At 53.5% G+C, this 22,565-nt stretch overlaps 1 protein-coding gene across 2 annotated transcripts; it reads left to right on the top strand.

The window, feature by feature from the left end:
- The first annotated feature begins 2,003 nt into the window (after positions 1-2,003).
- SYNGR1 (synaptogyrin 1) lies at positions 2,004-22,349 on the top strand. 2 transcript variants are annotated; one of them, XM_059815922.1, is made up of 4 exons: positions 2,004-2,102; positions 13,659-13,896; positions 15,382-15,527; positions 17,948-22,349. In XM_059815922.1, exons 1-4 carry the CDS (start codon positions 2,004-2,006, stop codon positions 18,164-18,166), a joined length of 702 nt encoding a protein of 233 aa, XP_059671905.1. In that variant the 3' UTR covers positions 18,167-22,349. The 2 variants fall into 2 exon arrangements, with proteins under 2 accessions (XP_059671905.1, XP_059671906.1); XM_059815923.1 differs by having other exon boundaries at positions 16,669-17,987.
- Positions 22,350-22,565: the final 216 nt, after the last annotated feature.

Genomic DNA, 22,565 nt, shown 5'->3' with positions numbered 1-22,565 from the left:
CCCTCAGAAGGTGCCCTGCAAAGGATGAGGATGGCTGCTCACTTTTTAGGGTGCTACTCCTAATGAGTGACCAAGGGTGGGCTTTAAATGCTCTTTTATCTCCCCCATACATTTGCCACTAGCTACTGCACTGAGCTCTTGAGTCACAGAGCTGATTTGTAGACTCTGCCAAGAAAACGGATTCAGACTTGGCCAGAATGAAATGGTGCTAGAGAATCAAGCACGTTCCCCATCCCACTGCTCTGCCCTTTGCTCCCCTGCTGCTAACCTGACTCTCTGCATAGGTGTGACCCAGAGGCAAGCGGGACGTAAGCCATCCAGCCTGTCATTCTGCCTCGTCAACCTCTGTGCTGATGGTCGGGTGCAGCACCATCACTCCGCTTGGGTCCAGAGCAGAAGCAGCTGATTTTGCTGCATACCTGGCTTGTTTGGCCAGGTCCAAACTCTGTTCATCCAGAACACCCGAGCATTTCAGATACCTATTTAGCAAAACCAAACCTCTCCCCTCTTCACTTATCTCCCCCAACTCATGGGGATTTAGCTTTCAACACAGGGACTTTTGTATTTCTGGGCCCTTCAAAGATATCCTGGTGCTGTAAGACCCTACAGAGTGCTTACAGTGTTCCCACCTGCCTGTCAGCCAGCTGCTTCCAGCAGAGCTGCTGCCTGGTTTGAGTTGAGTATCTCCATAATGCAGAGCTAGAGATGTCCCGTGGTATGCCCAGTGGAAACATGGTGCAGAGCATCTCTGCTCAGCTGTAGCATTTGAGCAGTTGGGCTTCAGCTGTGTTCAGGCTGAAGTGGACAAGTGGACTCAAAATGGTTTTGGCTTCCGCTGACGAGCTTAGGGAACTACGTTACAACCCAAGGGCTTGCTTTTAATTTCAGTCATATTAATATAGATTATCGGGGACTCTGCAGAAGGCAGTGGACCACCAGTATGCAGCTACTTTGCACAAAAGGCACAGGCCAAGGAGATAGAGCTGCCCCTAAGGCTGGATGGCTTCTCCCCAGGCATCCCTACCTGGCTGTGCCGGTGGCCGTGGTGGTACTGTGGACGTCAGGGAAGCCCAGGTGACTCCCAAGGCTGCAGCCTCAGGGATGCGAGGTGCGTATCTCGCAGACTCTGCCTCCTGGAGTCAGGGGGTCTCCCTCAAAATCTGCAGTCCCCATGTTCGCAAAGGGCCTTTTTCGTGCTGTCCCCTCCCAGAGATGCGGTGTCTGTAGGGTGAGGGGCGTTAGAAACAAGAGCCCGAGGCTTTGCTGCAGTGTGATTTTGAGGCTCACCAGGCACCTCTGCCTGGAACGGGCGCAGGTGCAGCTGCCTGCACCCAGGCAGCGCCACTGGCTGCTCCCCTTGGATAACTGGGTCTCACCCAAGGGGGCCAGCCTTACCCCTCTATGGGGGCTGCAAGTGGCAAAATACTTATGTTGGGCTGCGTGGCAGAGGGGCGACTGTGGTAGAGGGTGTGAGGGGTGGGGGGATGGCCCCGCCCTTCTGCTAGGCCCTACCAAAACAAAGTGGGGCAACGCCGCTGCCTTCCTCTCTTTGTGGTGGTGCTGGGGCGCCTTTGTACCAGGGAGCTGTTCACGCACACACCCCCCAGCACACCCCGCACACCCATGCTGCGCCCGCCGTGCCCTGACCTCCCACACCCCGCACATGCCCCCCAAGCACCCCTTCCTCGCACTTCTGCCCCACGAACACCCCACACCTCCCCCCGAGACATGCCCACTCCTTCCCCCCCGCAGCGATGTGGCACGGGCGGCGGCGGGGAGCGGGGGGGTGCGCGCTCCCGGCGCGGCGCGTCCCCGTGGGCGGGAGCGCGCGGCTCGTCGCCGCCGCCGCCGCCGGGCTGCCAGGCGCGGCGCGGCTCGGCGCGGCGCGGCGCGGCTCGGCTCGGCTCGGCTCGGCTCGGCGCAGCGCGGCACGGCACGGCTCGGCGCAGCCCGGCACCGCCCGCCGAGCCCCCCGCCCGCCTCCCGCCCACCCCCGCGCCGCCATGGACGGGGGCGCCTTCGGAGCGGGGAAAGCCGGCGGCGCCTTCGACCCGCACGCCTTCATCCGGCAGCCGCACACGCTCCTGCGGCTCCTCTCCTGGGTAAGGCCCCGCACCGGGGGGCGTCCCGCCGGGCTGCGGGGGGCGCGGGCGCGGGGCTCCCTCCGGGGCGAGCAGCTGCCACCGGCCCCAACCCCGACCCCTGTGTGTATATATATAGACAAAAAATCATTATGTTATATACCATTATATATTATTATAATTACGTGCTATTATGTATTATATATTTACTCTTATTATATATTTTATATATGCTTGTATATGCATATGTATCCACATACATAGGTATGCATATATCCATTGATAAGTCTCCACAGATCTATATCCATACACACACGCGTATGTATACACGTCCATAAGCATTTATGGATGTATCTCTGTATATATATGTATGCATGTATGTTGGGATATATGGATCTGTGTTTATATATCTCCATATGTATATACCTCCATATATATCCACATATATGTGTGCACACACAGCTGTACAGCTGTATGTACATATATATCCGTGCGTATGGAGAGAGGGCCATACGGATACGGGACCATATGGGGTGAAAGAACTCTGGTTTGAGGTTTCTTCCCTGGGGAGGGAAGGAGTGAGATGGGTTAGGCCGTGACCCTGTCTGCATCTCTGTTGTTTCGGTGGTGTGTATGTGGGGTCTTCTCTGCTCCCCCATGCACCCCCATGCCGGTGGGTTTATGGCAGGCGTGGGGCGGCTGTGGGATGTGGGGTGACGGGGGGGGGGGGGCGGGGGTGCTGCTGCAGTCCTGGCATGGCTCCCCAGTGGGTCGGGGCTCGGGAGGGGCTGGGCTCTGGCCGTGCCGGGGCAAGCTGGGGGGGCTGTGGGGGCTGGACGTCGCTCTGTGTTTTATCCGCATCCTCTCACCCCCTCAACCTCTTTTCCCTGTAATGCTTTCCTCTCCGTAATTTGTGGGGAGGGGGGTAAGGGGAAAGGGGGGGCTTAACAGCGGCGGCGGGGAGGGCGCGGGGTGCCGGGGGGAAGGTCTCTCCCTCTTCCCGTGACGCCGATCCCATGGCTGCCCGTGGGGCCGGCGCGCGTGTGCCAGAAGGTCATTGGGATTAAGGGAGCGAGAGCTGCAGCAGCGAGCCGGCGGGGAGAGATTGAGGTCTCGGCCGGCAGCGGAGAAGGGAGGGCAGGCGGAGAGAGCGGAGGAGACACATGCGCACGGGAGCTGGGAGGAGAGGCGTCAGGCTGGCCTTGGGAAAATAAAATAAACTAAAATAAATAAAATAAAAGCAGTGCCCGGCGGGGGAAACGAGGAGGGAAAGGCAAGGCGGCCCGGCTTGCTGCCGGCGGTGGGGAGGCAGCCCCTGTGCCCCCCGCCGGGCGGGCGGGCGATGCCCCCTCTGGGTGACGTGACTCGGAGGGCGGCTGCACAGCCCCAAGACAGCTGAGGACGTGATGAATGCGGGCGGTCTGTCCCTCCGTCCATCCGCCCGAGCTTGTTGACGGTACAGCACACCATGCCGGGAGCCGGCTGGCCGCGCCGGGGCTGCCGCTGGGTGCCGGGCGAGGGGGTACGTGCGCCCCCCCGCTCCCGGGCGGGTGGAGCGGAGCCAGCCTGCCTGGCCGGGGATGATGGATGTGATGTGACCTACAAAAGCTCTCCCGTTGCTAATCTCTGTGGCAGAATTTCCTCTTTCTCTCTCTTCCTCTCGGTCTGGTGGGGTATTTTTCCCCCTTCATCCGAGCACTGCGGGATTTTGGCTTCCCAGAGGCGCCAGGTGAGGGAGAGAGAATAGGAAATATGTTTATTTTTTAATTAGGCACCTGCTCTGCTTCGGAGTCTCAGACACTGCCGGCTCGCTCACCAAGCTCAGCTCCGTGCCCCGCAAGGTCTCCCCAGGCAAGGAGCGCTTCCTGGAGACTGGCATCTCCTTGGGACCCTGCATTATTTCCCCCCCACCCATCTGACCTTGACAGAGGACAGGATGGGGTTTTACCCTGAGCACTTCACTTGGCTGTGGAAATTAAAGTCCTTTTGCAGGAGCTGGAGGTACTCCAGGTCAGCAGTCCAGCAAGGGAGGCTGGCCTGGCTGTCATGGTGCAAGGCTACGCGTGCACCTTTTCTCTCCGGCTTTTCCACCAGCTTGGTCTTGTCTGTCCTCCCGAGCATCTCTCCCTCTGCAAAGCCAGGGAGCCACAAGCTCACCCCAGATATTTAATCATGGTTTTGGTATTTTTTTTAACTTGAGACCAAGAGGGGTCCTCATGGGCATTGAAGTCTTATCTCAGGCTGTCACAAGCATCAGCCCCTTAATGGCCCCTTCCATAAATTGGTTGAACTTTGCTGAAAAAAGACTAGTTCATGGGTTTTTTTCCTTTCTTACTCCCTCTGGGAGAGGGTTCAGTGGCTCCAACGGTCAGGGTCTTCCACCATAAATCTATGTGTGGTTGGGTTTTTATCCATTTGCTTTTGTGCTCTTGTGCCCTTCAGTTTAAATGGTGTTTCTCCCTCCCTGGTGTTTTCCCCTGGGTGTATTTATAGACTGCGATCACATCTGCACTTAGCTTTTCTATTGCTAGGTTCTATGAGCCAAACTCTTCTGGTGGCGAAGTGCTCTCCCTCCCCATGGTCTCTGTGAGAGTCCTTCTTTTCACCCAGTCTGGCATGCACTGGAAGCACCTTGCCTGCCACCTCCTGAGATCTCATTTGCCTTTATCCTGCTTGTGGCCTGGGTGGTCAATCACCTCCCCAGGGCAAGCTGGAGACTCCTTTCGGCCCATTTCATGTGATGAGCTTTCACTGAGAGCAGAAATTCTTGTGATCGCTTCCCCAGGCAGTGACCTTGTGCTCAGGTCATGTTGCCTTTTAGCAGACCTTATGATGGCACGGAGGTGCATATGGCTTTTTACCAACAGGCAGCAAAATTGGCTCCTGCCCAGGGAGTTTGCAGCCCAATTGAGATGGTGGCAAATCTCCAGGGAGAGCTGCAGGATCAGGAGCAGAGGGGGTGACTGAAGGTTAGTTATGTTGCTCCTTTCTGAGGAGGAGATGGGATAGGTTTGACCAGGAGGATGCTGAACTGTGGAAAGAGGTTAGCAATTCTGGAGCATCTGTCCACCATGACAGTGTTATGAGGCAGTTCAGGTTTATTGGGTGCTTCGGAGGTCAGGCACAGCAGAATAAGTATGCATCTCCCTACAGAAAGGTTGCCTGGCATGGGTGCTGGCAAGTGGTGGTGGTCCTGCAGAGCACCTGTACCAGGTTTGGATGTTCAGCCTCAGTGTGAGCCATTTCTCTGCTGGTGCCTGCCCCAGATACACCTGTCTGGATGAACGAGCACCTTGTAGCACAGGGAGGCAGCCCTACAGAGCAGTCCCTCCTGAGCATCTCTGCGGAGGATACCTCCAAGGACATCTGGATCTTGCAGTGAGGGGACTTGTCCAGTCTGGCTGGACTGAGGCTTGCAGAATTAAAGCAATGCGCTGCTGGAGGATCCCAGAGATTTCCTCACCTCTCTGTGGGGAAGGGCAGAACAACTCCCTCCCTATTCCCAGCGGTAGTGAAGAAAGACAAGCAACTTGCTCTGTTGTGATGGGTAGCTGGGGTTTACTCCAAGTCCTGGTCTTTCAAGGCATTACTCCCCACTGTGCCGCTTCGCTTGCTGCCAGCTGCAACATGGAGGCGTGCTCTGAGCTGAGCTGCATCACGCAGCTGGTGCCCTACAGTGGACGGGACATGGGTGCATGGGTGGGTTTTTTACCACCCTGCCATATAAACCTGCTTTCAGCCCACTTAGATGACCCAACAGCTGGAGCTAGTGGAGCTAGGTGACCCACACCGAGCTGGAGCTGTGCTACAGTACGCGGCTCTAGGATCATTCTTGAAATTAAAGCAGGCGAGTGTGTAGGCACATCCCTACATAATCTCATCGCGCCCTGACCCACAGTGCTCTCTGCAGCAGGTGTGGGGGAGTTGGGAGGCTCCTTTGTGACCCACAGGCATTGGATGTAGCACTGACTCCATAAATAAGTAAAATGCTAATTGAAACAGGTTGTTCCAGGTGCTCTTGACTGCTTGGAAACCTGCTCACTGGAGAAACTGAAGCGCTGCTCGGTGTAAAAGCCTAACAAGACGAAAGTAACTCACTTTTTGGAAGCAGGCCCAGCTAGGTGACTTGAGTGAGAGTATTTCCAGCTGCAGCCACACAGGCAAAGCAGCCCATTAAAACTTGCCACACGGATTGAGACACCAAATCTCTCTCTGACGCCAAAGGCATTACCCCTCCAGAGGGAGGTTTGCTGAGGAGAGGCACTGCCTGCCCTCCATCTCCTTCTCCATCACCTGCTGCCATTGCCACCACATCCCCTGGCTGGTGGGAGCATGCAGATGTTTTGAGCTGGGACGGAAAGTGCTGTCCCCTGTCTCTGCAGGCACGTCCCATCCCAGGCAGCTCCAGCTGAGCAGGCAAGACAGGTGAAGGACAGGAACTGCGTCCACGGCCTCGCTATGACAGGCTGGTACCTGCGAGCTGGAGGACAGGGGCAAGCTCCAGCATGGCAGGGAGCCCCGTCTCCTGCCTTGCGGATGGATCCTGGCTCGCCACGTTGACACCCTGCTTACAACACCCTTTGCCTCTTCCCTCCACGCTGCCCTTCGCCATACAAAAAGGACACCTGGAGTGGGCTTGCGGTGGCAGTTAAACCGAGCCTTAGAGCCCAGGGGTCACGTTAGTCTGAAACCAGCTGCGACCTCCACCTTCTTTCTGTCCTGGCTAAATTTAGCTGAGATGTTCCCCATGTTCGTGGACCATATTTCACACTCTCTGCCTCTGCTTCTCCAAGTGTTTTTTCCCCCAGCCACCATGCTCACTGGCTGTGTGCTTGCGAAAGACGTTGGCGCATGATGAAGGAAATGCAGCAGTTCAAAGCACGTGCTTTGAGTCAAGCCCTAGGTACGGTTCTTCATGGGATCCCCTTCCTTGAGTCGGCTTCAAAAGGGATTTTTGGGGATCGCTGTCACTGGGATTCAGTGAGAGGCCATGTCAGAAGACGAGCAATAGATGTGCAGGTGATTCAGGGTTGGATACAGCAGGTTGCATTTCCGGGAAAGATCTTGAAGCAGATCTTGGAGCAGGAACAAATCTCTCAATGACGTTTGCAGATAAAAATCTGAGAAATAGTACATAGGGACCAAAGGCACTCAGAAATATGAGAAAAAATTAGAGTCATATGTAATCTGCTGTTTAAAACATGAGGGGCACACAGGTGAGGAGCAGAGAAACTGTGTAGACATGAGACATGGCTAAGGCAAACGTTTGTGGCAAGACAGGGCAGCAGAGAGGACTAGTGTGGTGGTGAGAGGAGCAGGTGCAAGTGGCAGTAGATGTGGTCCTCCAGCTTGGTTGGCACAGCCAAGCCCAGGAGGGAGAGATGTGCTGGTAGAACGAAAATGGAACTCTTCCTCATGGAAAAAGATGCAACTTTCAGGTGGTCACTTTGCTGAGCAGTGACCTGGTGATGCAGGGACCATCTGGAAAGCACAGAAGGACCTGGATACCACCATGGAGGTGTGGCTGTGGGGAGTTATCACTAGTAGTGGTGGGACAGAAGATGCTGCTTGAGTATGAGAAGAGTGTGAGACCTGCGGAACTGGACAGAGCTTCCTGAAGTCGCTCTCTGGGACACAGCTCCTTGTTACACCAGTGGGCATCTTCCCACGGCAAAGCTCTTTCTCCCTCCCCAGGGTGGCACGTACGGCTGCTCAGCCCGGGCCTGGCTGTCGTTGGAGGCTTCCAGGCTGCTGGCCCAGGGTTCCCTAGCACTGCCTGTGGCTTGGGCTGCTGTGGAGGGGAAGATCGACCCAGGTACAGGTCTGGCGGGAGGCAGAAGGGTTAATGGCCAGCCTGTCAGCTGCCAAGCCATGTGTGAAAAAAAGCCTGCTGGCCAGGAAAGCCTGTCCCAGATTCTGTGGCAGGAATTAGGGATGCAGAGCCTTTCTCCCCTACATCACCTGCTCCGGCTCAGCTGGGGAGCTGGTGCCACATGGCTGCTAGCCAGGGAGGGTGAGCTGGGAGGGAGGTGCTGGCATACCCCGTGCTCTTCCCCCATCCCATGCTCAGGGGAATCAGGTACTAATGGGTACAGGGAGGCTGGCCCCCTCCAGCACCTGCACAGGGCTCAGACATGCCATCGAGACTGTGGGCAGGAGTCATTTGCTGCCTGCGTGGTGCTGGCTGGAGGGAATAAATAGAGGCACCTGTTTCCAAGCTGCCAGTCCCATGTGTATCAAAAGTTGCGTATGTTTTTTTCAAAATGAACTAAATACAAGTAGATCTAATGATGATGATGATGATGATAATAATAGTAATAATAGTAGTAATAATAAATAATAATAATCATCATCATCATCATCCATGTCTGTGCAGGGCTCTCCAAAGCTTTCCAGAGACTCCATTTGCAAGTGGCTAAATGAAAATGAAAGCCAGATCATCTCTGCCAATTTATCATTTGCACTCTCCCCTGCTCTTGTTTTCTTTTTAAACAGATTTATTCCTGGTCATTACCAGATCAGACATAGAAGAGGTTATTGCTTCATTCTGCCCGAGGTGGATTTGATTTGAAATCCCACGAGGAATATTATGTCACCAAACTATTTCCTCTCTATAACAGAATAAAAAGGGGGTTTGGGAAAGGGAGAGGCAACATGCAGTGTGACAGAGCCTGTGACTGGAGGGCACTGCAGTGAGCCCGAGCAAGCAGCTCAGCAGAAACCCTCTTCAGCCTCATCCCCACCACAGCCATTGTGGGGATCTCAGGGATGACGTCAGGAGGCAGCAGCATGACCAACTCCTGGGATGAGGTGCAGGAAAATCCTAGTGCACCGCTGGAGGCTGGCCATGCTGTGCATCCATCACATGATGCTCAGGAGTGTCTGATGCATGGCTGGGGATCGGCAGCGTGGTGGAAGGCCTCACATGATGCTCAGGAGGTTTCGCCTGGCTGCAGGGCTGAGCCTGCACTGGGGAGGTGGGGAGGGACCAGAGAGCCTCTCCTGTGAGGGCTCATCTCTCACCTTTGCCTCTGGCAAAATCAGATCACCCAGTTTAGCTAGAGGAAAAAAACAAAGGTCTTTTATGGTGGGATGCAGAACTTTGCCTGTTCTGCAGTTTTCCTGCTGTAGCGAACCCTTACACAACTGTAACAGCCAGCATGAGACCCTTGAGAAACCAGGAGAGGAAAAGTCTCAGCCTCTCCCCGTCTCCTCCCTGCAGTGCTTAGCATTAAGTTCATTTTGCTGTGTCTTTCAGCAAGTTGCTTTGTGCCTGTCAGCTTTGCAAAGCACCTGGCTCTGGACTTCACTTGGTGTCTCGGAGCTCTTTCTTTGATGAAAACAGAAGTCTAGGAAAATCATGGCAACAACCTGTGTGGATGGGATGTTTAAGGCACAGTGAAGTCGAGAAAAGCCGGGTCCCAGCAGCAACGCTAAGTTGGTCAGATCTTCTCCAAGTGCTGTTTTCTGTCCCTTTTTTGAGCGTAGCCAAATATATTACTGTTTATTAAATGCTCACCTCCAGACAGGCTGCACACCTGCCCAATTAACGTTGCTCTTGGAGGCTTAAGGAAACCCTCTCAACTTAAATATCATTACTTCAAGTCCTGTTAACTGACTTAGACAGCCTTGCTGAAGAAATGAGGCTGCTCAGGTGCACAAAGCTGGGGATAGCAGGCTGGTTTTCGTCACTGAGCATGGGAAAGCAGCTAATGATCTCCCTCCACGGAGCGGAAGGATGGGCTGCGTTTGGGAGCATCGGGATGCAGTGCTTTGCGCCCGCCTCCTGTCAGTCTTCGGACAAATCACTTCCCTGCATCTCGGTGCTCAGTCAGGAGAAGACTCCCGCCATCTTCTCCTTGCCTCCTCTTTGCAGCTGTACACATATTTTGGACAATTTTATTAGTGGCTGTATGCAAGGCTTTGTGCAGCAAGGATTCGCTGTGCCAAACGGGGGTCAAAGGAAAAAGCAGCGGTAATGCAGAGGGTCAAGAGGCTTGTGCCAGTGCTGCTGTTAGCTGGCATTTCTTCAAAAGTGCTGCAGGTGTGATGGGAACAGGAACGTAAATGCTTCATCCTCGCAAACTTGGTGCTTTGTTTATAATCCAGGCAGACATTCATACTGCACCTGCTGCCTGCATCATCTTTGCACAGGCACAGATTGTGAAATCAAGGAAATAAAAAATACTTGTTCTCTCTAAGATGACTTGCTAAGTTAGTGAGCTTCTGCCCACCCGCCCCCTTACCAACAAGAAGTAGCTGCCACAGATTAAGTGTGCAGCAGATTCTCCTGAGGACTGCGAGATCTGGGCTCTCATAATTTTTTTCTAGAAAATTGTTTGTCTGCGTGCCCGTTGCAACAGTTTCTGGGTACAGACATCACGGGGGTAAAACGGGTGACGCTGCCTGTCAGCAGCAGCAGCAATTGCCTCTTCTGTTGTCCAGCTCTGCCTGGCGGTCTGAAACCTCTGGTTTGAGCCTGCCCATTCTTGCCCAGTCTCTGTTATCCAGTCCAGCTCAAGGCTTCTGTGCCAGCAGATCCTCACGGCATTTTGCTGTGCTACGAGAGCGGTGGTAGGCTGGCAAAAGGAGCAAACCTGCTCCACTGCCACTAACCTTGTCCTCTCTGCAGCACCAGGGAGCGGAGCATGAACCAGAGCTGATACCAGTAGTGAGGACATGGATAGGAGGAGACATCCCTTAGGCTAATGTGCTTTGGCCCGTAGAAGACTTTCCTAAGGACAAAGAGTACTTTGAGGTGGCTGTTTCAGGACACAGAAGATAAGCATCTGCAGTGACTTGTTCTGCTCACGAGTGAGAATACCCTGAGTGGAATCTCCCCAGAAAACTCCTAAGATCAGATGCTTGCCAGTAAATTGTATCTTGGGCACCTCCAGGCTGTAAAATAGGTTTCTCTTCATAGGAGAGAAGTTGTAGCATCTTGGCTGACTGAAGATGGAGAAAGGAAGTTAGGAATGCCACCTCTGCTTGAAAATTAGGGAGAGGGAGATGTCCCTCTGATCTCCTGACTCTGAGCTGTGTCTTCACAAAGGGCCACCATAGATAGGTGTAAAGGGGCAATGCAGAAAGGAGTGATTCTGCTTCTTCACTCACAGATGAGAGCCCTTACGGGCCAGTAGCAAACCAAAGATAAGAGCAGAGGGAAGATGTGTATCAGGATATGAGCAGAGTAAACAGAGGTGTCTCTGGGGAGAGGCCACTACAGAAGTTCATTCATTCCAAACGAGTAAGCAGAGACTCGCAATACAGCTCATTGCAAGAGTTCACCTGGCTCAGGGAATCGACATTTTACCAGTTTTGAGCCCTAAACCAAAACTGAACACCAGGCTATGCCACTTTTGAGGCTGTTTCTCATCTTCCAGTGAGAAGCTACACTTTTTTGTCTAATGCTGTGGAAAACAGGGCACCCACTTTGTAATTCCAATATAAGGAGGTTGGTACTTCAGGTGGCGGCATTGGTGCTAGTCACAGTCTTACATTGGGATGTCACATCAAGGAGTCTGTCAGCTTCCCCTCAGGTTAGAGCAACACGGTGTTACTGCCAATGGTCCTAGGCAGACCTGTCAGCCCAGCCTGTTGTGAAGGTGTGCAAGACTTCCCACTGAAAGAGCCTGGCTGTAATGGTGTGCAGTTTTGCTGCTTTCCAAACCATTCAGGCTGAAATTTTGAAGCCAGACCTTTGCTTCAGGCAGAACAGATTTCTATTTAATTTTCCTGGGCAATTTCTGCAAAGTATGATCAATCTCGATTTTCAAGAAGGAGGAGGACAAATCAGTTTTTTTACTTCTAAGCTTAAAAAGCTCTTGTGAACTTTCAGAGAACCCATAGAGTCCCCACACTTAGGAGCACCGGCTTTCAGCTTTTTTAGTTTGCTCTAGTATGTCAAAAATGCGCCCAATCTCAGCAACCCAAGTGTGACCCAATTGTGAGCCTTGGGGTGAAAAAATAATACTGCCATCAGTGGATACTTGTTAGAGTTTGGCAGCTGAAACGTGGTCAGCGTTGAGCGTATTCCCCAGGGCAGTTGGGGACTGTGAGTAAGGTTTCTCCTCTGGTTCTTGATGCCACAGGTCAAACAGCAGAGATTTGTGCTGTGGATCTCAGGCATCCGACCCCACCGATGATAGATGGTGTATTGGGTTGGCATTAATCAACAGTTAATTTTCCCTGAACTCACAAAGCTGCTTCTCCACTTTCTGGGTTGTCTGCCATGTCCTCTTCTGGTGCTTGGCTGGGTTAAGCTGTACTGGGGTCCTTCTGACTTAGCAAACCCTCAGACCTACCTCCACTCCCTGCAGGAGACTTGGCCACCTCATCTTCTTGTGTGCTGCTTCTCCTTGGGGATTGGGTGGTGGTTCCAAGGGTGCCAGGCTCCTGTTGCGCAGACAACTCCCAGGCTAGCAGAGTGCCTTGGTGACGTCCTAGTGCATGTCATACGTGTATGTTCACGTATGCTTGAGGTCCCACTTCCCATCTGCCTGGGGCCCTTGCAGGCTGCCTGCAGACAGGCTGTTCCTACTGAGGGTCTCAAGATGCCCTGCAAAGAAAAATCTGTACATGCTGCCTTAATCTTCCCCTCTTTCTCCTGTGTCTGCGAGGGGAAGCTGTTTATGTGAGATGCAGGACTGGGGCTGCTGTAAATAGCTCTCTACTTTGGTGAACCTGCTGTGTCAAAGAGGGACAGCCTTGTGGCAGGTGACGAAGGCTAAGCCCATGAGCAAAGATTAGACCTGCAACTGCGGATTATGGCATTTCTACCTGGACTCATCCTTAATTCTACCTGATTTAAAATAACATGCAGTGGCAGTGGTGGTCACGGGTAGGGAGGACCCATGGTGGCCCTCGCAGGTGGACCTGGAGGGGGGATGTTTGGCCCCATGAAATCCGTGGGGAGGGTTGGAAGGTGTTGGTGTATGAGTGAGTGGGCAGAAGGATAGGTGGTGTCATGGGCTGGGCTGATGGAAAACTGGTGGAGAGAAGTGTGTGACATGCAGGGAGAGCAGGAGCTCGGCAGAATGGAGCTGCAGAGCCAGCAGGGTTGTGCATTGTGGGAGGGTGGATGGGGAAAAGAGCGTAGTAGCTGGATAGATAAAATTAGTGAACAAATGCGTGGTAGAAACAATGAATTCCTAGAAGGGGAAGGAGTGCGTGGGAGAATAAGTGCAGACTAAGAGGATTTCCACTACTTGGAGCACTTGTACGCAGGCACCCGCACCAAAATCATATCCCAGTTTACACTCCATGTCACCTCCTATGTGTCTGTGGGAAGCCACCCTTACTCCAGACTGTGACTGTTCTACACCGCTTTAGATCAGATGGATCAAAAGGCTCAATCTAAAAGTGTCCTATTTTAAGTTAATCCTCATAAATAAAATGAGACCATCTCCCCAGTAAATTCCCCGTGGCTACAGCCCAGGCAAGGCAGCGGGACGGGAGCTCAGCAGAGCAGAGAAGTGCCTGCAAAGAGTGTCTGTCCCCTGCAGAGCTCTGCTCCTTTGTGCTGGTCCAGAAAGATGGGGCTCGCCCTGACATGTCTCCTGCCTCCCTCCCTGCCAGGTGTTCTCCATAGTGGTGTTTGGCTCCATTGTCAATGAAGGTTACGTGAACCGCCTGGACGAGACACAAGAGCACTGCATTTTCAACCGCAATCGCAATGCCTGCAACTATGGCATTACCGTGGGTGTCCTCGCCTTCCTCAGCTGCCTTCTTTACCTGGCTCTGGATGCCTACTTCCCACAGATCAGCAGTGTCAAGGACCGCAAGAAGGCAGTGCTCTCGGACATCGGAGTCTCGGGTGAGCTTCCCAGCCAGTTGGCCGTAGTGCCCCTCTCCTCCATGGGCAAGGGAGAGGGAGGGAGCTTCTGCCACCTTGCAGGCCAGGTCCCTGCTAGCAGGGAGATCTTTGGGTTCCTTACTCTCTCAGGCCTTCTTTCTCTCTCCTTTTCTTTCCCTTTCTCTTCTTCTCAGCCAGTCTGGCTGATGCCTCTCTATGCAATTCTCCACAGGCGTAGCTCAGGGAGCCCTTTAGGATCAGCAGGTCTTGCCTCCCTGCATGCGTGTGCTTGCTAAGGCCAAGTGTTGATGCCTCCGGAGGTGGTACTCCTTTTTTTTGCAGCTCCAGGTGGTTGAACCTTATATATTTTAACATTAAAAAATGTTGAGGGTTTCATGCAGGCTGACTAAACTAGTCCTCTGAAGTTACCTGGCATTGCCCATGTGAATAGCTGTGCAAGACCTCATCCAGCCCTGAGACTTATTCTAACTTATAGTCAGATCTCTCCATCCCCAGTAGCGTGTTGAAGTGACACAGAGTGATGGTGCATGTGTACATGCATGTGTAACACCAGTCAGCATCATCACGAGGAGGCGCTTTGCTCTCATGCTGTGATCCTGAGTCGCTCTGCTGGCTTACTCTGGCCATACAGGCAAACTTCTCCATGTCAGGGTCCCCCCGCAGTTTGTCAAAGGGGCCACGAGTGGAGCGAGGGCAGGATCGGGTGCAGCATCTGAACTTGTTAGGACTTCTGGCTTGCAAGTTTGTTCACGGTTAGCCCCTTGCCTAGCAATCCTGCGTACAGCTAATAAGAGAAGGGGAAGGACTGAGCCCTGTTTTGCTGCCGCTTAGGAATGCCCATTTCCCTCGCTGCCGGCTATCAGGCTGCGCCTGGCAGACAGGGTGAATCCCACTCCTCCCCACCAGCTGCCAGTCTGGACTCAGGGCTCCCCACTACCTTCACCCCTTTCCCGGGGGTGCAGCATGTTAATGATCCTTCAGCACCTTTCCTCAGCGTGAGTCCCTTAGCCTGTGCTGTCTGGAGCAAAGGCCAGTATCTGTGCAACTGCAGGCCAGCTGCTTCCCGCTCTTCTGCAGCTCCCTTGGAAGGAATTGCTCTTCGCTTGTCCTTGCGGGACAGGGTTGCGAAGCAGTGGCTGTTTCAGAGAGCCCAGGTGATCGCTCCTGTACTGGAAGCCCTTCAGGCTCCTTCCCAAGGCCAAATGCAAGTCCTGTGATCAATTCAAACACAAGCAAATGAACTCTCCTGAGGTACCTTCTGCAGACACCTATCGTCACCTTGACAATTTTGCGTCAGCGAGCCTGCCAGCTCGCTTGGGCTTAGACATGCTGCGCAGTCAGAGTTTGGCCCGGTCTGCAACACACTGGTGGGCCTTGTAGGGTTGACGTTTCCAGAGAAACATGATGTGTTTATATTCTGTTCACACATACCTTCTTGATCTCTTTCCCCTTCCCCTTTGGCATGCTGGTTGTGGTCCATCCTAGCCTTTTGGGCGTTCCTCTGGTTCGTTGGCTTCTGCTTTCTGACCAACCAGTGGCAAGCTTCAAAAGAAGAGGACAACCCAATGAATGAGGGAGGGGATGCAGCCCGAGCAGCCATCACATTCTCATTCTTCTCCATCTTTACCTGGGTGAGTAAAGCAGCCATCATGTTGGATCGAGTGTCGTCTGCAGTGTATTAGCTTGTGGGTGGTGGTGGAAGGTGACTGGATAAGAGTGATTCCCTCTGAGATCCCAGTTCACATGGCTTCTGAGAAGGAAAAGCAGGAGGGGAGGTGTTTAGGAGGTAAACTTGGGAAACAAGGATTCCCAGCTTTCGTGGAAGAAGGTGCTAGAGGATTAATAAACCTGATGGGAAAGAGGGTCCTGTATCCCAGTCAGGAATGTCCTTGACAAACCTCTAATATGACCTTGGACAAACCAGCACCCCAAGCATCCTTTTCCCTGTGCGTCAGAGGAGTTGAAGAGCATTTTCACCTTGTAGACGCTGAGCAGAGAGCTCCAGGCTGGGGGTTGCACCCATCTCCCTCCCTGTTTTGCTCCCATCACGTGAAATGTCATCAGTGGCCACAAGAGGCTGCGATTGGTGTCCCTCTGGGCTCTCCCTCTGCACCCATGACTGCAGCTCCGCCTCACTGGGTCACCTCTTAGGAAGGTGATGGTGCAGTCTCTTAAAACTGCCCTTTCCCCAGCAGTTCCTTGTTCCTAGTTCACTGGAAAAACTGTGGTGTGCAATATAAATATCCCCCACAATTTCTTCCCATCTCTGAAAGCACCAAGCCCGAGTGTTTTTTGTCTGAAGTGACAAGATAGTGCCAAGCAGGAAAGTATTTTAGGCCAGTCTCCATGTGTGAGTCCTTGTGGCTTTATCTTATCCTCTCCCTATAGGCATTAACGTTGGGTGGGGGGCCACGAAGCTGTCAGAGAGGGAGGGGGACTGCAAAGGGATGTGCAGTCAGCACCCTCGCCAAGGTGACACTAAGTGGAGGCAAGGGATAGCAGCGTGCGTGTGTGTCCCCGTGAGCGTCATCCTGCACTTGAGTGCTGCTGAAGGCCCCTTGCAAGCTCCAGCAGTGAGGCTTTTGCAAGGGGTCCCCAAGCACCCGTTTTGAGGTGCCACCACCTGCAGTGGTCCTCCCTCATGTATGGGCTTGTGAGTGGCTAAATAGGCATCCTTTTCCTCCAGTTCCTTGGGGTTTTTATTTCAATCAAATGCTCTAGTTTGGTCTTCCTTACTGATTCTCCTCCCCACAACCCTCTCTCTCCTCACAGGGCTTCCTCACGTTTCTGGCTTTCCGGAGACTCAGAGACATTACTTTTCAGGAAGAATACAACACCCTGTTCCCTAACTCCCCATCCTTGCTGCCTTAGTGCCCCTCGCTGACAGGGGAATTTGGGGGAAGAGGTGGAGGGATGCAGCTGGAGGAGGTTACTGAACATAGACGGTTCCAACACCCCGACCACAGGTGTCCATGTGTGGTCATGGCAGGGCACGGGGTGGGAAGAGATGAGCCATTGAACCGGAGTGGGCCAGGTTGTTCACTGAACAGGTGATGTCCCTCTGGGGAGTTGGAACTGGCAACTTCTCCTCCTCCTCCTCTGCCCCTTTCTCTCCCTCACCTGTACCCTAACTAATGCTGCATAACACTGCTGTGCCTTTCTTTTGGTGACTGCTCAGACCTAATACTTCAGCCAGGAGATGTCCTCTGCCCTCACCACTGTATCTCCTCCATTTTGCCCAGCCCTCATTCCCCAAAAACCTCTAACGCGTCACCTACTAGACTGCTTCTCTCTATCAGGGGTGCTCTGGGATGACAAGCCGTGCCTGCTGGGGTCCACAATGCTGAACCCCATGCCCGGGCTCCCTCAGTCCACCAAAGGGCATCCTGTCTGCAGTGCCTGGGGCAGGAGGCAGCAGTACGCTTGCTAACTGTCCCCTAGTTTGGGAAGCAGCTGCCTTGCCTCCTGCTGCTCCTTCCCGAGGTCTGTGCTGCATTGTGCAGATGTTGGCCAATGAAGGGGTTATGGGGGGTGACCTCTACCTCACTACTCTGGGTCAAATCCTGCTTTCCTTGCTGGCCTCTGCAGGCAAAATAGCTGTGTATATCCAGCCCGGCAGATGAACCTGCGGTAGAGCTGAGGCAAATTGCCTTTCCGAGGGGCAGGCGGGTCTGAACTGGATAACCACAGGCTGTTTGAGCCTCTGCGACCTACACCATGTCGGTGAAACCCCATCAGTGGGCAGGAGGTGCCCAGCACATCCCAGAGGCAGCAGGGAGCCCTGGCAGGCTGCATGCAGCCAGATGGGCTTGCAGCCATCCCTGCCTAGCGCTCCTCTCTCTGAACGGGCTTGCGCTTTCTGTGGGGCAGCTTGAACCTCCATGCTGTCGGGGTTTTTTCACCAGCGACCTTCCAGGTGGGCTTCGTGCACTAATCCGTAACCACTACTAACCCCACTTTTTTTTTGTTTCTCTTTCTTGGTACGTTCCCCCTCTCTTTCTCCCCTCCCCTCTCTGCTTCCCATCTCTTCCCTCCACCTCCTCCCTTAAAGGTTGGCCAGGCATTCCTGGCGTATCAGCGTTTCCGTCTGGGTGCCGATTCAGCCCTCTTCTCCCAGGACTACATGGACCCAAGCCAGGACTCCGGCATGCCTTATGCTCCCTACACGAATGAGGAGGATGCTACAGACGCGGTGGGGACATACCAGCAGCCCCCTCCGGCAGATGCTTTTGACACTGAGACACAGGGGTACCAAACGCAGAACTACTGAGCCACCGATGCCCCTCTCCCTTCCCCCTTCCCTTCTGCCCCCTTTCCCACTGCCAGCAGAAAGCCAAGGCACAAACCAGACACGTGTGTAGTGCCACAAGAGGTGGCTCTCAGCTATGCTCCAGCCTTCTGGGTCATCTGTTTTTATTTATCATTTTTAAATAAGGAAAAAAAAGAAAAAACGGTTTCCCCATCACCTCTTCCTTCTCCTCCCCCCAAAACTACCCGCCAGAACCAAATTCTTTCAAAATCTGTCACCATGTTGCAACAGGAAGGTCCCCCTTTCCCTGTTCTCCCTCCTGCCTTGCTGCACAGGGCAGAGTCTGGCCAGTGGGCAGGAGAGGGGTGATGGCACCAGCAGGGCAAGGGAGAGGGTGCTGGAGGCAGAGGAAGGGCGTGAGAGGGACCGGAGACCTTCCTAGAAGATATGGTGTTGCTAAAGGCTGGAGTAGACGTGGGAGAATCCCAATCAGGCCAGAGGGCCTGGTGGCTCAGGGAGGGTGATGGTGTTGGAGTCAGCATGCAGGTGTGCAAGGGTGGAGGGGGGGCTGGAGAAGAGTGGGAATGGCGTCCCCTGTGCAAAGACACAGGGGCTTTTCTCTCCCACCCACTAGTCAGGGAAGGGTGCTTTATTTTTAGAGGGTTTGGGGAGAAGTAGTGTTGGCGGGGGGAGCACAAAGAGATAAAATGGGAAGGGAAGGAGGAAGATTTGCAGGTACAATCAAAAACCACAGGCACGTCTGTGGGTTACAGCAAGAGACTTGGCAGAGGCGCAGTGCCATGAGCGTCACTTCTTCCCCAGCCCCCTTGGATTGAGGTGGAGGTGGTTCCCCTCGCCTGTACGTCCTGCTTGCCACTTTTCTCAAACCAGTGTTTGGTGAGGCAGGAGGGGACCCATGCCCAGTCCCTGGCCCCCAGGCGCAGTCCCTGTGGGAGGAAGGATAGAGGAGGTGGGCTTCTAGGGTGCCCTGAGAGCCCTCGTCCCCAGCTGGGCTGGTTCGAGGGGGAGAAGAGAGCTTTGCCGTTTCACCCTGGGCAGGAGGAGGAGAAGAAAGCCAGTTTGGGCCCTCAGGTCCTGCTGAACCCTCCTCCGTTCCTCTGCTACCACAGCGCAAAGCCTCTTGCTGATACTATCTTTGTAGCACACAGGAATGGAGCAGGGCTCCCCCGGAAAGAAATATTGCTGCTGGGACGGCCAGCACGCGTGTGGCTCTTGCACAGGGGTGCAACCAAGCGGGGAAGGATCCTGCCCCACACGGCTGTGCTTTGCCTCCCACTCAGATGGGGAGGAGGTTTTGGTGTGCAGAGAGTGCGTTGGGACCAGACTGAGCTCTCTGAAAACTGGTCTTACTCTGCTTGCCGTAGACTATACCTTAATGTGTCTTCTGCAGCACCTCAAATCCTGACTGTCTTTAAAGCCTCACCTAGATGGCAGTAGTGACTCTCAGACAGAGCTCATATGGACATCATTCCACACTCATGATTTTGCTTCAAGTAAAGACACAGCTCTGGAAGCACACTGTTTATTCCAGGATAGAAGTAATGTCTATGCATGAAGACGGTCCCTAAAGGGAAATAATTCAGCAAGAGCCACCTGGAGAGTTCTCCCCAGCACAGACATCTCTCAGAGCACAAGAAGCAGGTAGGCCTCGCGGCAGTGAGGAGCTCCATCCCCTGGGCAGCCACCCTGCTCCACGCAACGCTGGCCCCAGTAGCAGAGATCAGGAGCAGATCCAAAATCTATAGGTGCTTCCCTTGAGCGTCCAGCCTCTTCCCTGTAGCACCCTTAGGAGTTGGGAGGACGGGACACAGGTCTGGCCTGTGATTGTGTAAACATCTCATCTGGAGGACAGTGAGGTTACCAGTCCTTCCTCTCCTCCCAGCATGACTCCTCTCCAGCTGCCCCACAACGATAGGGAAGGGGTAAAAAACCATAGAGCTACAGGCCCCAAGGCAGTGGGGGCACAGGGGGGGCGGAGGGCTGGCAGTTGTTCTCCGCTGTATATAGGCACCATTTCGACCTGCTCCGAGCAGCAGACTTGCATTGCCAGTGGCTCTTCCCATGGCTTGTCCTCCCCGTGGCTTGTCCCCACCTTGCTGGTGGTTGACCACTGGTGAGGATGGGAGAAGGGGACCAGCCAGCCCCATGAACATACCAGGAGGAACTGGGCACACATCCCTTGCTCTGTGTCTGCGAGCGAAAGCAATACTGTAAATAGGAGGGGTATTTTTTGGAGGGAAGCCCTTTGGGCTTCTTTTTCTGTGGGCTCAGCCTAATATTTAGGCTTGGGAGGGGGTTACTTTATTGAGAGAGGTTCGTTATGAATGTGGCTGTGGGGGGAGCTCCCTCCAGTTCATCTCTCCCACCGAGGGAAAGAACGAATGATGAGGTGGAGGCGGAGAAAAACTGGTTGTACTCACCCAGACTCATCTCTGTCATCCTTCATGCTTTCATTTTGGGTGTGTGGGGGGAACCAAGAGGAGGAGGAGGCTATAAATAAGCAGCCCTCAGCACAAAAATGTGGTGTACTTTTTGTGAGGAAGTGCCCATGACCTGTGCCCTCTCCTTGGTGAAGGGGGTGAGGGACCAGGCGCATGAGAATAGGTACGGACCATACGTGGGGAGTCTACCTGGGGGCCTGTTTTAGGGTGTAGCACAGAGGCATCTTACATGCCCCTTCTCTCATCAGAGTTACGTAGATGGCTGAAAAACATTTGGGGCTGACTAATGAGCAAACTTTTCTTTATCCTCTTTGGCTTGCTTCCCTCATGTAACTGGCTCCAGTGGGCTTGCAGTAGGAATGAGCCTCCCCCTCAGAGCCGGCACTTCAGTGAGACATGAGCCAGGTGGCTTCATCCTGGGTTACTGCCCATCTCTCTGTCCCTTTCTTCCTTGCTTTGTGTCATAGGAAGGGCATTGGTGTGGCAGGGGACACTACAACAGTAGATACTCGGGCAGCTTCTTGCTTTTGCTCATGGGAGAAGACATACTCTACTTGGGTTCACATGCTTTCGACCTTTGCAGCGGAGGGTTGGTGGTGACAGACCTGGGGGTGGGACTCTCCTTGTTTGCATGTAGCTCTTTAAAATGCAATTTCCAGTGGCATTTGGCTGGTTCTGCAGCTGATGAGAGATACAGACCTACCCAAAGGGTTGGTTATCTTATCTTAGGCACTTCTGATAAGGTGCTACCTATTTCTGGTGATCGTAGGCAAGACCTGAGCAGCTGGCTGGAACATGTCCCTTTTAGATCCTAAATGTGGGTGAGATCAGCCCCACTCCAGGGATTAGGAGATCAGGGGGAAGGCTGTATAAGCAAAACGATAAGGCGGCTTTCTTCTCCCTCTGCCATTTGTCTGGATTACAGAGGATTATGCATCCCCTGTTGGGAGCAATGGCCCCTTGATGTCTTCTTAACTTATGAAGCCCCCAAGTAAGGGACTGCTTTCTGGAAGTAGGGGCTGTGAAGGGCAAAGGAATGATGAAACTTTGCCCCAATTCTACCTGTGGCTTCAGTCTCCTGATGTGTCCCCATCCCCAGCTCACCCACATCCCCACCACACTGTTCATTACTTCATCACACACCCTTCCCCTCCACGTTATTCGTGGCACGTCCCTCAGGGGAGGAGGTGTCTTTGTCCCTGCACCCTCACAAGTACTTGGGAGGACCCGGGAAGGCAGCGTTGTGGGGTGGTTCCCACAGGAGTCTCGGCTCCGGTCCCCAGAGCAGATACAAGGCAAGGAGCCCAGCAAGGCCACCTCATGCAGCAAGTCCAAACCATCCATCCAGACAACTTCCTGCTGCCTGCGTGGCATCTGTAACACCACCTGGGCTGCCCTGCCCCTTCCCCTGCTGCAATACTGCGTGTGTATAGTATATATATTATATATATATTTAAAAAGATGTATAATATAAAGCTATACAAATATACGTATATACGATGACTCATGGATGGCCTGCTGCATACAGGATCCCCTGAGTGGTCTTGTCTAAGCCCCAGTGTCCCTTCACCCCTCCTCCCCCTCTGCCCCTCACCCCTGTCTGTTCTGAAATCTAACTACAGCAAACCCCGCCACCTCGGCACCTGTGTTTACAATGTCCTGTATATTTGTGGTTAACAAAGTGAAGGTGGTAACTACTGGTGTCTCAATAAAGTTATGATGTTCAAAATAACCAAACTATATGAAAAAAATGGTCTGGATTTTCTTCTTTGGGGAGGGATGGCCTTTTTAACTCGGTTCGCTATGACAGCAGGGCTCCTGTGCTCTCAGTTTGAGGACGGTAAGCAGAGGCACGTGATGGAGAGCGGGCTGTATCCAGCCCTCCAAACTGTCTCCCCTCTTGGGGACGCAACTGAGCACACACACGCTGTAGCTTCACATCAGATTATATGCGAAAG

This window comes from Gavia stellata, chromosome 4 (assembly GCF_030936135.1).
Source record: "Gavia stellata isolate bGavSte3 chromosome 4, bGavSte3.hap2, whole genome shotgun sequence".
Lineage (NCBI taxonomy): Eukaryota > Metazoa > Chordata > Aves > Gaviiformes > Gaviidae > Gavia > Gavia stellata.
This window is presented reverse-complemented; position numbering and strand designations above follow the sequence as displayed.